At 40.0% G+C, this 14,176-nt stretch overlaps 1 protein-coding gene across 5 annotated transcripts in view; it reads right to left on the bottom strand.

The window, feature by feature from the left end:
* The window catches only part of MTHFD2L (methylenetetrahydrofolate dehydrogenase (NADP+ dependent) 2 like), a 128,596-nt gene that overhangs the window by 61,255 nt on the left and 53,165 nt on the right, over positions 1-14,176 (bottom strand). For all 5 annotated transcript variants that reach the window (XM_059385218.1, XM_059385227.1, XM_059385232.1 and 2 more), the window contains one exon: positions 9,862-9,954. In XM_059385218.1, the coding sequence (XP_059241201.1) occupies positions 9,862-9,954 (93 nt within the window). The remainder of the gene's footprint in view (positions 1-9,861; positions 9,955-14,176) is intronic.

Raw genomic sequence — 14,176 nt, 5'->3', positions numbered from 1 at the left:
TATTTGGATTTCTACCATAGATACAATCAAATATAATTATTTTCAAATACAACGGGCCATAAGAATTCCTTTTGATTACTACACCATCATTCACAGTAAATGTTCCCATATTGTTGGGTGTTTAGGCTGTTCCCAACCTTTTGTTATCACAAATGAATCTGTGATGGACATCTTTGCATACAGTCTCTGTAAACCTCCTTATAGTTCTTTTTTTCCTAAATATTTTATTTATTTATTTATTTATTATTTATTTATTTGGAAGAGAGAGAGTGTATACTTTAGTGGGGGGAGGAGCAGAGGGAGAAGCAGACACCCCACTGAGCATGGAGCCTGATGCAGGAACTAGAGGGGGTCTCCAATCCCGGGACCCTGGGATCATGAGCCGAGCTGAAGTCAGATGCTTAACCAACTGAGTCATCCAGGTGCCCCTATGATTCTCCTTAGGATAAATTCCTACATTGAAGGAGGAAACTCCTTCAAATAGTTTTTTATTCAAATAAAGTAAATTTGAGGTGATAGCTTAGTGACGTAAAAGAACGTAGGGTACTCTTAGTATACAAGAAGGAATTCTCATTCATTCTGACATGGTATGCCACATTATCTTACCACAAATATCCTGACCAACTATCCTGAGAAGAACATATATTATAACATATCCTTTGGGGGCGGCCTTGTGATTTAATCAGTTAAGTGTCTGCCGTCAGTTCAGGTCATGAGCCTGGGGTCCTGGGATCGAGTTCCACATCGGCCACCCTGCTCAGTGGGGAGTCTACTTCTCCCTCTCCCTCTGCTCCCCCGCACCTGTGCTCTTTCTTCCTTGCTCTCTCAGTCAAATAAAAAAATAAAATCTTTTAAGAAAAAGTATCCTTTGTCGTGCGAGTGTCTATGTGCCATGTGTGTCCACATATGTATGTGTGTGTATTTTCTAAAGAAAAGGAATCACTCTGGTAATTTTAAAAATAAGTATAAGTGGGAATTATGAGACACAATATAAACTCAGTAGAAACATTACTGAAATGCACCTGCCTTTTTTTGCAGTGAGATATCTGATCCAATATTGAGCACCATCTCAAACTGAAGGGCACATACTGGGCTCCTAAGAGTGGATTGCCTGTAATCTGCACACTCAGAGAAGAACTATGAAATTGAGTTTGTTCCAACCACAGTCATAAAGCCCACATTCATACACAGTCCTCATTAATTCTCGGGTTTTGTAACAAAGGTAAGTCACTCTAAAATAAGCAATTAATAATGAGCCAAATCAGAAATCAGTTTGGGGGCAAGGGACTTAAGCTTAAGATGAAGGGCCAAGCCAGAAAACTTTCTCTGACGGCAGAAAGGGGTAAAAAGAAATGACTTTCATAGAAAGCTGCCTGAGGAGATCTGTGCCAACAGACCTTACTTCTCAGGGCTCTCCTTCAAAACCAGAGCCACACCTGATGTAGTGAGCCGGGCGCAGTCAGAGTCCACACAGAGTGTTTCAAACACCGCCTCTGTGCGGATTATCACGCAAGGGTTGATAGGTGACATTTTGATCCCCCATTTTTTTTTTAATTTTCAGTTTTTCTGGAGTTTAATGAGATGAGTGGATGTTATTGCAAAGCCACAACTAATAATGACTGGCTACAGATCTAATGAAATCATTTCACTTTCTGCCAGTCAACACACGTTCGGAAGAGACATCCCACAGCACCACACGCTCTGAATCTACCGCAGGAATGATGACTTCACCAAAGGAGGACTCAGCTTCTTACCCACACTAGGAAGGAAACCTGTGGTATTCTCCTGTTCTCTCACTGAAGACAGTCATCGTTTCTCGGTTGTTCCCCTGCCGCCTCCCTGCCTCGCCTCTGAACCCTGCAGGTGGATGCTCTGAGTCAATGATGCTGATGCAATGCCACAGGAAGCCACTCTGAGGTGGAACAGCCCCAAACAAGGCCTGATGGAGAGTCTAGGGCTGAAAGGACCTGGAGGAGCTCATCTGCCTCTGTGAAGGGCCTCCTCAACTTGCAAGAAAAATGCTTGGAACCAAGATAATCAACTGCACTCTAAAGAAGGAAGAGCGTTCATTCAGCAGTGAGTTTTCTAGTCTCCAGTGCCAGGTTCTTACAAAAATACAAAGATAAACAGGGCACAGTCCTGGTTACTGCAGGGCACTGTGCCATGGGGAGTCACTTCGAGGCTGTCCCCTTGATGCTGTCCCTGTAATTCTCACTATTCTGTACCCAACACAGACCTGTTTCTCCGTTCTGCTTTTCCTCTTTTATTTTGCTACACTTCAAAATTCGCACGCAGCAGTCTTGGACTCCTCCCACACCCGCTTCCTTCTCCGACTCTTCCTTGGGCTCACACCGTCCACCCAGGATGCGAAGCGACAACGTCCTTCCAGTCTACTTTCTGTTTTTCTATCTCACTTTCAATGCCCCCTGTATTTAGAGCCACATCAGCGTTAGTTCCAGCCTCATCCCTGCCCAGAGGCTATCAGAGGGACCCTTCTGGAATTTAAATATGATCGTGTGATTCCAGTGCTTGTGACTCTTTGAAAGTTGCCCCTGGCCTACAGGATAGAACCCAAAGCTCTTCATTTCCTCTGCTGTCTGGACTGTCCGAAAGACTCAGCCTCATCATTCACCACCCACAGTCGGGCATCTATCATTTCGACAGACATCTAATATTTTCTTTGATACCTGTGTAGCGTTTTAACCCCTCCAATCTGCCAGAAGACCCCTTCCCTGGGATTCTGCCCGGTGACTCTCTGTTCGTTCCGTGGGCTGGGACCCAGCTCCACCATTTCATCAGGGGCGGTGAAGCATCTGTGGAGCTCACTCCCCATCTCTCTGTTCTCGGTCCCTCTCTGTCTGTCTCTCTCCCTCTCTGGGTGTGTCTCCATCCTTCTTGGTCTCTATATATCTCTCTTGGTCTTCGTCTCCATCTCTCCTGGTCTCTGTCTTTGTTTCTCTTTCTCTGTCTTTGTCCTTCTTGGCTTCTGCCTCTCTATCTCCCTTTCTGTTTCCCTTTTTCTAAATGATGGATAGACAGCCAGACATGCACAGATACACACACACCCCTCTAATACTGTATTAGCGAACCACATTATACTAGTCTGTTTGTACATCATCTTTTTCTCTGCTAGACTCTGAACTTCTCAAGTTCTGGAACTATATTTTACATATCTTTGTTTTTCAGTACCTGATGGAGGGCCTAATAGAAGCAGTGGCAAAATTAATATCTGTTGAAATCACACTTAACTACAGCACTGCTTACAATAGCAGTAAAGGAGAAATAGCATGTGTGTCTATCGAAAGAAAATGGACACGCAGGCAGCTGACTATTACACAGCCAGTGCCACATGTATTTGCATAAACACATCTCTAAAACACGATGTTAACCATAACGAGACAAGTTTGCAGAAATGTACAGCATGTAGAAATTAAAAACATCGATAATGATATTCAGATCTGACAAACTGGTTGCTGGTGTCTAAGGGGTAACATTGTTCTTTGGCTCACTTTTATGTGCATTTTTGATATTTTGTCATGTAAAATTGTAAAGACCTAGACATAAAAACATCACAAAGATCATGCCAATAGCTAGAGATACTGTCTTGAAAAGGCTCTTCCTCCCTGTGATACACACATATACAATCAAGTAGAATTAGCCACAAATGACACATAGTTTAACAATTTAAAATATATTTCAGGGGCACCTGGGTGGCTCAGTGGGTTAAAGCCTGTGCCTTTGGCTCAGGTCATAATCCCAGGGTCCTGGGATCGAACCCCACATTGGGCTCTCTGCTCAGTGGGGAGCCTGCTTCCTCCTCTCTCTCTGCTTGCCTCTCTGCCTACTTGTGATTTCTGTCTGTCCAATGGATGGATAGAATCTTTAAATATATACACAGATATATATATACACACACACATATATTTCAAAGGAAATATCTATGTTTCCTCATAATAAAGACAGATCTTTGATCTAATTGCTCTTTACTGAAGTTCTCTTGGATACTGCTGCTGAACACTTACTTTACTCAAGAAAGGAAGTAGATATATGTGTAAAGAGAAGGCCCTCCAAAGAAAAAAATCAACCTCTGCTTCCCACATAATGATAACAAGTAAAAACACTTGGTGACGAGAAGGTAAGAACCCCTTTTTCACAAGTCCATGCAGTCATAACAAGTTAAGAACAAAATATATATAGCAAGTTAAGAAAAAGAAATAAAGCCTTGGGATGCTTCTTGGGTGCTGAATTTGGGGGGATGTTTTTGCTTATTGGAGATTAACACAGATCAAGGAAAAATGAACAAGTTCACAGCAACTTTTACAGTCCACATATCCAATTACTGGCAACTTAAATAAGCCTTTTGGTGCTAGATGACAAACTCATGTATTTTCATTTAAAACATATTGTAATTTTAGTCAGAGGGTCACAATACAATGTCAGACTGAAGGGAAGGGAAACTATGTTTATTTCAGACCAGTTCTTACAGCAGCCTGTACAACTAGGATTAGTATCTCCTTTTTACAATAGTTGAAAATGCAGTCCAGAGAATTAAATGTGATTTTTAAGATTAAAACTCAATTTGCACCCAGATCCTCTTTACTTTTAAAAAAATTTTAAATATTTTATTTCTTCCAGGGGAGGGGGTAGGAACAGACAGAGGGGGAAAGAAAGTCTTTTTTTTTTTTTTTCCTTTTTTAAGGATTTTATTTATTTGAGAGAGAGAGAGTGAGTACAAGTGGGGAGGGGCAGAGGGAGAGGGAGAAGCAGACTCCCACTGAGCAGGGAGCCTGCCATGGGTTATGCACAAAGCTTTAAATATCAGTTTTGTTTTTGAGAATAAAAGTAACCATTCATTAGCAAATAACTAAAGATCAATCTAATAAATATTACAGGTTCCTCGTGCACATAATCCTGGGTGTTTACAAAGATGTCTCCAGTTGTTTACTGCAATGTTTATAATAATAAAAAACTGGGAGCAACCTAAATGTCCAATCATCAAGAACTGACTAAATAAATTATACTTACAGCATAGAATGCTACAAAATCAGTAGAAACCATGCTTTAGAAGAATGCATCTGATGAGGAAACATAGACAGTGTAGAACCGTAAAATGCAGAGTCCATGCAAGGTGAAAAGAAATGTGTAAATATGTATATTTCCATGGAAGTATAAAATAAGGGAAGGCTCATTATCACACTGTTAACTGCGCTTGGCTTTGGTTAGATAATTGTGCATGTTTGCTAAGTTTTCATGGTAGGGATGTAGAAAACAACCAATACTCAGGAACACAGCAATAATTAAGCACCCTGGCATACATTGATGAAGCTTATCTGTTGTGGATTAGGGAGGCTCTGCGGATGGGTTGGGGGGGGGGGCTACAACGGGGCAGGGGGAGGACGTGGGGAAAGGGAGAGGGTGACAGACTGAGAAGATGGGAAAAGGTGTATGAGATCAAACCCCCTCACCTAAGTACCTCTCCCTTCCCGAACTAAAATAACTAATAAAATTGAGACAAATGACTCATTTAGGAAGGAAGGAAGGACTTCTAAGTGGAGAAACAGAGGCTGAAATGGCAAGATAGAGAATAAGAATTGGGATACGCAAAGGACAATGGCATGAGCGGTGGATGGTGGAACCGACGATTTCCAGGCCCCACCCTGGGAATTTCTCAGTGTCCTGGCACTCGCTCCAAGGAAGATGAAATCCACCAGAAGGAAAACTCTATTGAGAACCTAAGATGATTTTGATGGGAGTGTGTCCAAGTTTGATGTTACAATGGGAGAAGTCGTGAAAGAAGTTGGTCGGTCACCTTTATTTTATGACGAGTAAGTAGGAATACTCCAAATTACTCTACAGAATTGCCTCTTTATCCTGTTTTGTATTGCAGTGTCTATCATTAAAAGTGTTGCAATAGAGACGCGAGAGTTACGGCTGCAAGGTTCATTCATCCTGCTGGAGGGGATGGCTTAGTGGACAAAATGCCAGCTTTCACCAGCTACGACACTCTGCACCCACAGGTTAATATGCAAGTGGCATTGACTCAGCAGCTCATCTCCTGAACGGAGCTAGTTCCACAGTTTACTCATACTGGTGGAGGGTCTTTCAGACCATGTCTGGGAAAAACCTGTCTGTCCTGCTTGAATAATGAGGATTCCTAGAACTGTTACAGACTCAGGATATCCCCCAGTGTCCTGGAAACATGAGATAGAAGTGAATCAAAGGGTCTTCTCATACACTCTCAGCATTGGTACCCTATCCTGGCTAGCTTTCCCTTCTCCTTTTTAAAAAATATTTTATTTATTTATTTGTCAGTGAGAGAGAGAGAGAGAGAAAGCATAGGTAGGGGGAAGAGGAAAGGGAGAAACAGGCTCCCCGCTGAGCAAGAAGCCTGATGCGGGACTCGATCCCAGGACCTCGAGATCATGACCTGAGCCAAAACTGACACCCAACCAACTGAGGCACCCAGGCACCCCTAGCTTTCCCTTCTTTATCACTAGCCTCACACAAAGCCAACACAGCCTTCCCTTAAACCATTTCTTTCAATTCAACTGTTTAATATTCTTACGATATTTTAGATGTCTATACTAGTCTCTTTCATCATCACCTCGCTTATAATTTCTTAAGCTTATTATTTCAAATCAAATGAGTTCACTTATCCACTTTACGATACAAACTGCTCTTGTATGTACAAATCTTTCACCTTTATGACCTTTTCAACTTACTTTATAATGACAAGCTAGGAATGTTTAGTAGTTACAAAAAATAATGCTACTACTATGTGAATCAATCGGTAGCTAGAATGGTTCTTTATAAAATTATATGTGTAAAAGTTTATCATCTAAATTTGTATCAATTTGAAGTCCTTGTTCCAGTTGTAATTTCAAAATGAATACAACACACGTTAATCGAGTACTCACTGTGTGTCAGATTTTGTTTGAGGCACTTATATACCACATTAAAAAAACAAAAACAAAAACAAAAACCAGTCCTGTCCCTACTACAGTCTAGTGACAGTGACGGACAACCATAAAAAGACATTAAGGACCATAACCACGGTCCAGGAAAGTCCCCCAGATTCATTCTCTCTGTGAACTCAGAGGTTTTGAGAAGAGACTTGAAGTTTCTTATTTCTAAATGCATAGTTTGACAGAATCTGATTTTCAAATTTGAGCTTCTAAATTAATCTAAATCCTGAATGTGCAGAGAGAGATTTTAAAGAGGAAGTGATCTATAGTTAAACCTATAAGGACAGGACCATGGGAATTTGAGAAACTGGAGGGGTGAGCTGAATACTAACATATGCTGATTTTATTCATGCCTCAGGATCTTCACACAATGATTTCCTTTTTTGCTTTTTTCTTCTGCAAGCCCATTCCGAGATTTCATCACTACATTCTTCATTGCCATCCGTCAGACGTTATCAATCTTTCTGATACATCACGCACCGCTCCTCCTCCGGCTCTCCCGACTCCTCGGTGGGACGGCTTCCATATATGCTGACATTCCAGTTGTGCCGACGGTCCAGCCCTCCCTTTTCCAGCTACCTCTGCCATTAGATCACTATCTCCTTCGTTAATACCCACTGCTCATTGCATTTGCTTATTTCCCACACAGAATGCGAGATGTGCTTCATTTTAGTAAGATTTCAGTTGACCTGTCTGGTGATATGGACTTTCTTTTATATGTTAACTTGCTCCTTCTTTATAATTTCACTGTAATTTACCAATATCGACATACTTTATCCTTAAATTCTCCAGGTGATTAGTAAGGGCAGGGAAATGAGCAATCTTTAGTTGTTTCTTATAAGCTCTCAATTTTCTTCCCCCCAATTTCCCATAATCCAAATATTTATTTATTTCTTCAGGACGACTGCAATTTATCTAATTGATAAACATCATCTACGGGACTGTCTTCCAGCATTCAGCATACCTTCGTGTCTAGTGACTGGCATTAGGGCTGGAATACAAGGCCTGTTCACATTACCGTCATTCAAAATGTCCTCCAGCCACCACCGGGCGGGAGTGTGGTGAAACCCATGGACTGTGGATCCAGCGTGGCTGTCTACGACAGCAGCCACCTGCCTGGCGCCCTCTGGTGGTGACAGGATGCCTGGATGATGGGCACTAGACAGAACCTCAGTACTGCTTCTGCACCTGCTGGCTTGGTGCACCTGCTACCTCCTGGCTCCCATTTTATTAATTCGATATAGGCTTGGTCCCTCCCCTCCGTTCCCTTCCCTTCATTTTCCTTTTTCTTTTCTCATTTTATTTTTTAACACCTCGTACTTAGTGCTGATTTAGGCCTTTACAAAGGAGCATATGGTGAGAGTAGAGGAGACACTGAAGGATGATGACAGGGGAGGCCATAATGACTGGGACATGCAGCTTGCTTTAGTCCCAAGAGAATGTCACAGTGCTTGAGAGAGAATCGCCTATCTTCCATTTCCCACAACAAGAAAAACGCAAGCTGAACGCACATCGGGGGATTTTTATCTCACTAGAAGAAAATATCCATTCAGTATTATAACAGAGAAACAGAAACTAAGATCAACTGTGAAATATTCTTTACAAGTTGTTAACATTAGAGTCAATTAGCGCCTTCTTAAGATAATGTAAATTTCATTCTCTCTAAAGTCTGAGATGAACAACGATGACCCAACGCCCCTAAACTCACCAGCTTCTGACTCTGGCATGTGAATCCAAGTGTTTCTAAAAAGAAGTAAGTTTAATATTTGTCTTCTATGAATACATCAGTTGCTGTGGCAGTATTTCACTTAACGTTATCTGGGGTCCAAAAAAGTTTATTGCTTCTCTAAACGTCTGTCTTCCTTCTGTCAATCCCATTCAAAAATTTGCATTCAGTATCACCTGAATATATAGTTACTCAGAAAAACTGGAAATGTGGTTAGATGTACCAGCTTACTGGGGACTTCCTAAAAAGGGGGTATTTGTATTTTTACTCTATCAGGATGCAAATTACTCTACCTGGAGTCATCACACATATATTCTGATTTCCAGAGAAGGGCCTATATCAGAATAAGAAAGTAAACTAAATTTGGTTGAAACTAATTTGAGCTATCATTCTCTTCATCAAACTCAATTTCCTTTGGAACTTCTACTCTTCCTTTACAGTTTATAACCACCCAGCAATTCAAATGTGAAGTCTAAAAATCACCAATAATACCTAATTGATAAACAAAATGAAAAAGGCTCTCATTCAAGCCCTGGATAAAGCAAGAAGAGTCACAATCATCTTCAATGTAGAAACGTTATGTGGCAAGAGCAGAGGTAGAAGTACAGGGTAGAATTATTTTGTACGCTTCAAATATAAAACAAATTATGAAAAATCATTGATCCCATAAATGAAAACCCAATACCTCTTCTCTGTTCCTCCTTCTCAAGTCCACACTCTTTAAACATAGTTTAAGCACTCTTAAAACCATAGGCCACGTCAATCTCCTGCTCCCAGCCATCCTTGGCATATATCAAAGTCCTTCCCAAGGCCCTACATGAGCTAGCCCTGGCTATCTTTTCAAGAGCATTTCCTACCCGTTTCCCCATAACTCATTCATATTTAGAATCAACCACATCTCTGAAGGAACTGGCAACGTGCATGTTCGTTCTTGTGCTTAATCTGTCATTCCAAAGGCTATTTGGGTTTTCCATAATGAAGTGACAAATGTTAACGTAGGCACAACGAGCCAATATAATAATTGCCCAGAAACAAGATCCGGTCAAGGGAAGTTAGTCATATGTAGGCCTAACTCTCCCAAGAAACTGTTTTTATGGACATGTCAGCAATTAGGGCAGGAATTGCTCTGCTGATGACATTTTACCAAATTAACAGCCACCGAAGACTTACCAGCAGCTACTATGATAATATCTGCCAGCTGAGTATGGGTCTTCAGTTGTTCTTTAGGAGTATATCTGTGAGCTATGGTCACTGTTGCATCACCTGGAATGGAGAAGAATGTCCATTAATGGTTACTGAGCTTTTTCAAAATTTATGAATGTTCCAATTATAGAGGAGATTCAGTTACAGCCTAAGAGCAGGAAAATTGCTTTGCAATTAAGAACACATCTAGAAAAGAAAACCTAAATCACCCAGAATATCATACTCTTCAATTACCAGCAGAAAATCAGCTAAGACCATATGAGAGTATGTGCTGACCATCATAAGAGAGCTAAAAGTAAGGTTCTAGAAACACAGCATCAGAAAGTTCTGTATTGATGGGTTAATACGTAAATGCAGGGGATACTCACTGGTCTGATAACAAGGTCTGTAAATACTGAAAACAGCAAGATAAGGGCACCCAAAATGGGGCAATATATTGTGGGAACACAGCTGAGAAATTAATTCTGCGTCTTCTCTTGAGGGTGTCTAGGAAGGGTTCCTAAAGGAGACAGTATCCTTTTTTTAGGTCTCAAAGTATGAGCAAGGGCATACTAATTAAGGAAAGAAAGAAAGGGCATTCCAAGACAACAGAATAACCAGAAAAAAATGGACTAATTTTGAAGTTGTGTTTTTAGGAAATGACAAAGAGGTATAAAATAGAACAGGAAGTATTTAAGGAACTGATATGTGAATAAGAGAGCTCAGCAGCCTGAGGGGTTTGCAGCGCTTCAAGAGTGAGCCAAGGAAGAGGAGTGAAAGACATGCTGGGAGAGGGAAGTCACAGAAGAACTTCCGTTGAAGACCCAGCTGTGTGAGACAGGGCCTTCTCTCTTCTCCTAGAACATACAAATGCTGCACATTTAATCACAACAACGAAAACTCCACGATCTCCATTTTCAGCAAAACTAGAAGACATATTTTTCACAGACACCAAAAAATATTTGAGCACAGGACTGGCACAGCTAGCATACACCACACAGGAAGACAGGCCACAAAGACATGCAGAGAGTGAGAAGGCCAGGAGCGGCTGGTCTCTGAAAATGAGTGCAGAGACATACTGTGTGAAGGTGGAGGGCTCAGGTCAATCTCTCATCTGTAGCAAAGAGAGAAATACATGCGGAAGAAGCCCTCTTGGATCCAGTCAAGCTCATGGCGGCTGGTAAAGGAGAGCTCCCATGGAGGAGCCACTTCAGCAGGAAGCAGTCTGAGTCTGTGTAAGTGGTGAAGGAGGGATCTGAGGACAGCCTGGCACCTCCTCCCCAACCCCCAGCAGAACTACCCTGCGAACAGCAGATCCAAGAAACCCAACTCATTCAATGGTAAGTAACAACAACAACAAAAAGATTTGACACAGAATTAGTAAAAAGATGCCATCTGGAAACCAGCCCGGGAGTATCCAGGGCGTGATGGAGTTGTTCTGATTCTAGTGGTAGTGATGTGACTACATGCGTTTGTCTAAATTCATGGAACTGTACACCCAAAAGAGTGAATTTTACTCTATTTTTAAAGTAAATAAAAGAATGCATTTTAAAAATGGCAAACCCAAGGATTGCATGGATCCCTGGGTGTTATATGCAAACAATGAATCATGGAAAACTACAGTAAAAACTAATGATGTACTGTATGGTGACTAACATATTATAATAAAAAAAAAGATGAGCAAAAATGAGAAAGCTTGATGTCCACCTACTATCTAAGGACTAGAATCAACAGAAAACATTTAAAGTCGATCAATCAAATAATAGAAGTATAAGAAAATTTAGAAGTATAAGGTAAAATATTAAGAGATCATTTTTATTGGCAAATATCAAGTAGGAGAAAAAAGAAATGGAATCAGGGAAGAAAAAGAAAGTATTCCTATCATTTCTTAAAATTAGAGTGTCAATAGATACCATATAAAGAAAAGAGAACTAAGAGTACTGTGTAAAGTTAAAACTATTAGAGTAAAAATAAACCTCCCTAAGTATCAGAAGAACCATACACAAGAAAGAAAAAAAATGTAAAAAAACAATAAAAGCCACAAAAACAAATAGAACAGAAAATAATGACAGTTCACATCTTATACATTTATCATCATAATAAATTTTCCTAAGTTACCTATTTAAAAGAATAATATTTCCAAATTGGCTCACAAAGCAAAAACGAAATCTAATTCTTTACTTTATGTAAGGTATATCTAAAACAAAGCTGTTTGGAAATGTTAAAAATAAAAAATGGGCAAATGTGTAACAGGGAAATGACAAAAAATATAATATGTTCTATTGTCAAATAAAGAGAAATTCAGCATTAAATAGGACAAAGAAATACACACTATAATGCAAAGACATGATTCAAAAGAGCATACAACAATGACAAATATATAATATATAAAAGAGAAATATAGTTCATGCACAGAAATTACAGGGGCTACAAACTGAAAAAGAAACACATTGTATTTGCTGAATTTAATTCATCTTTCTCAATGCACAACAGTTCAAAGATATAGAAAATGTACATAATATAATTAATGTTATATGCCTGATTGTAATATATCACACTTTGAAGGTAGAACATATATTTTTTCCATGTGACCAATGAATATTTTTTAAGTGATATGACTTCAGATATAAAAAGAATTCAATTAATACTAAAAAAATAGCTATATAAACCAGATATTTCCTTTGATCACAAATCAATGAAGTTATAATTATTGAAAAAAGATCAGAAATTACAAGGTTCTTCCACTGGAATTTTTTTGAATAATTCTTGGGTTGGGGCACCTGGGCGGCTCAGGCAGTTAAATGTCTGCCTACACCTCAAGGCATGATCCCGGGGTCCTGGGATCGGAGCCCCATATTGGACTGCATGCTCAGCAGGGAGCCTGCTTCTCTCTCTCTCTCTCTCTCTCTCTCTGCCTCTCTCTCTCAAATAAATAAAATCTTAAAAAATAAATAAATAATAGATAATTCTTGAGTCAGAAAGAAAACACAAAATAAGAGTACAGGATTTCTAGAAACATTTATAATGAAATTACTATATATTAGATCCTATAAAATAAAGATAAAAGAAAGCACAGAGGAAAATTCATAGACCTAAATTATTATATCAATAAATTAAATAAGAAAATCAATAACTCAACTTAAAAACTTAGATAAAGAACAAAAAGGAAACAAAAGAAATTAGAAGGTAAGGTGTTAATGTTAAGTAAGTCTAAGACTTCTACTTTCAAAAGCAGTGAGAGAATTCAATAAATTGCCAAGTAGAAAATATACAGTAATAAACAGCTTTCATATGTAACAACACCTTAGAAGAAAAAGTGAAAGACTCCATTATAATAACAATACAAAAGATAAAATACATATCTTAAATAAATAAACTTAACATAAATGTGCAAAATCCATCTGAAAAAAGAAAAATCTCCAGAACAACACCAAAAGACACAAGACTGAAGAACTAGGCACAGACCTGTACCCCTGAAGCAAATAATACATTCTATGTTAATAAATAAATAAATTAATTAATTAAAAAAATTCTTGGATAAAAGACTCCATATCCTGAAGATTAATAATTCTATGTTCATTACATATTTAATAAAATTCCAATAAAAACTGGTAGTTGTGCATTGTTTTGGAAGAATATAATTTCATCCTCAAGTCAGTAAGGACAAGTGAAAGACAATAACGGGCACAGGTTTGGAAAGGAAGAACAAGGAGAGGCCATGGGCCTGGTAGCGCTTGAGAGCAGCTGCATTTCGGTCAACGGTACCACTCGCGCCCGGCTACCCTGGGCAGAAGCCTGTGAGGCTCCCTTCTGCCTCCTCTCCCCTTCACTTGCTCGACACCGTCAAGAAATGTCAAGTACCTGCTTCAAACGACCCCACAGCGAACCTACGAAGCATCCTCCCACCTCTCCCTTAAGACAATCCCCCTGAATGCGGAAAGGTCCCCTTAGACTTTAGTGACCCCTGCGACAGTGTCCTGCTGCATGAGAGACCCCCCAACAAAAATCAAAACCAAACCCCCCCAACCTTGATGAGTTTCTGATTATAACAATATCAACCCACGGAGAGGCTTTCAGCCTACAACTCGAGAGACCAAGGGTGACAGCAAAAGAGAGGTAAACCGGCGGGGGCGTTAAAGGCAAATGTGTTTAAATCATGCCTCAGTCTCTCGGCCTTTGGCCCTTGGTGCTGAGAGCCGCGGTACCTGCTCCCGGGGCTGCAGGCCAGCGAGCCTGAACACTGTCTGCCTAGTGAAGCTGTGAGAGGTCTTGTCATTCCTGTTTTCAGGTCTGGCGCCCTCTT

This window comes from Mustela nigripes, chromosome 1, assembly GCF_022355385.1.
Source record: "Mustela nigripes isolate SB6536 chromosome 1, MUSNIG.SB6536, whole genome shotgun sequence".
NCBI lineage: Eukaryota > Metazoa > Chordata > Mammalia > Carnivora > Mustelidae > Mustela > Mustela nigripes.
Note: the sequence above shows the minus strand (reverse complement) of the source record. Positions and strands in the feature narration are given on the sequence as shown.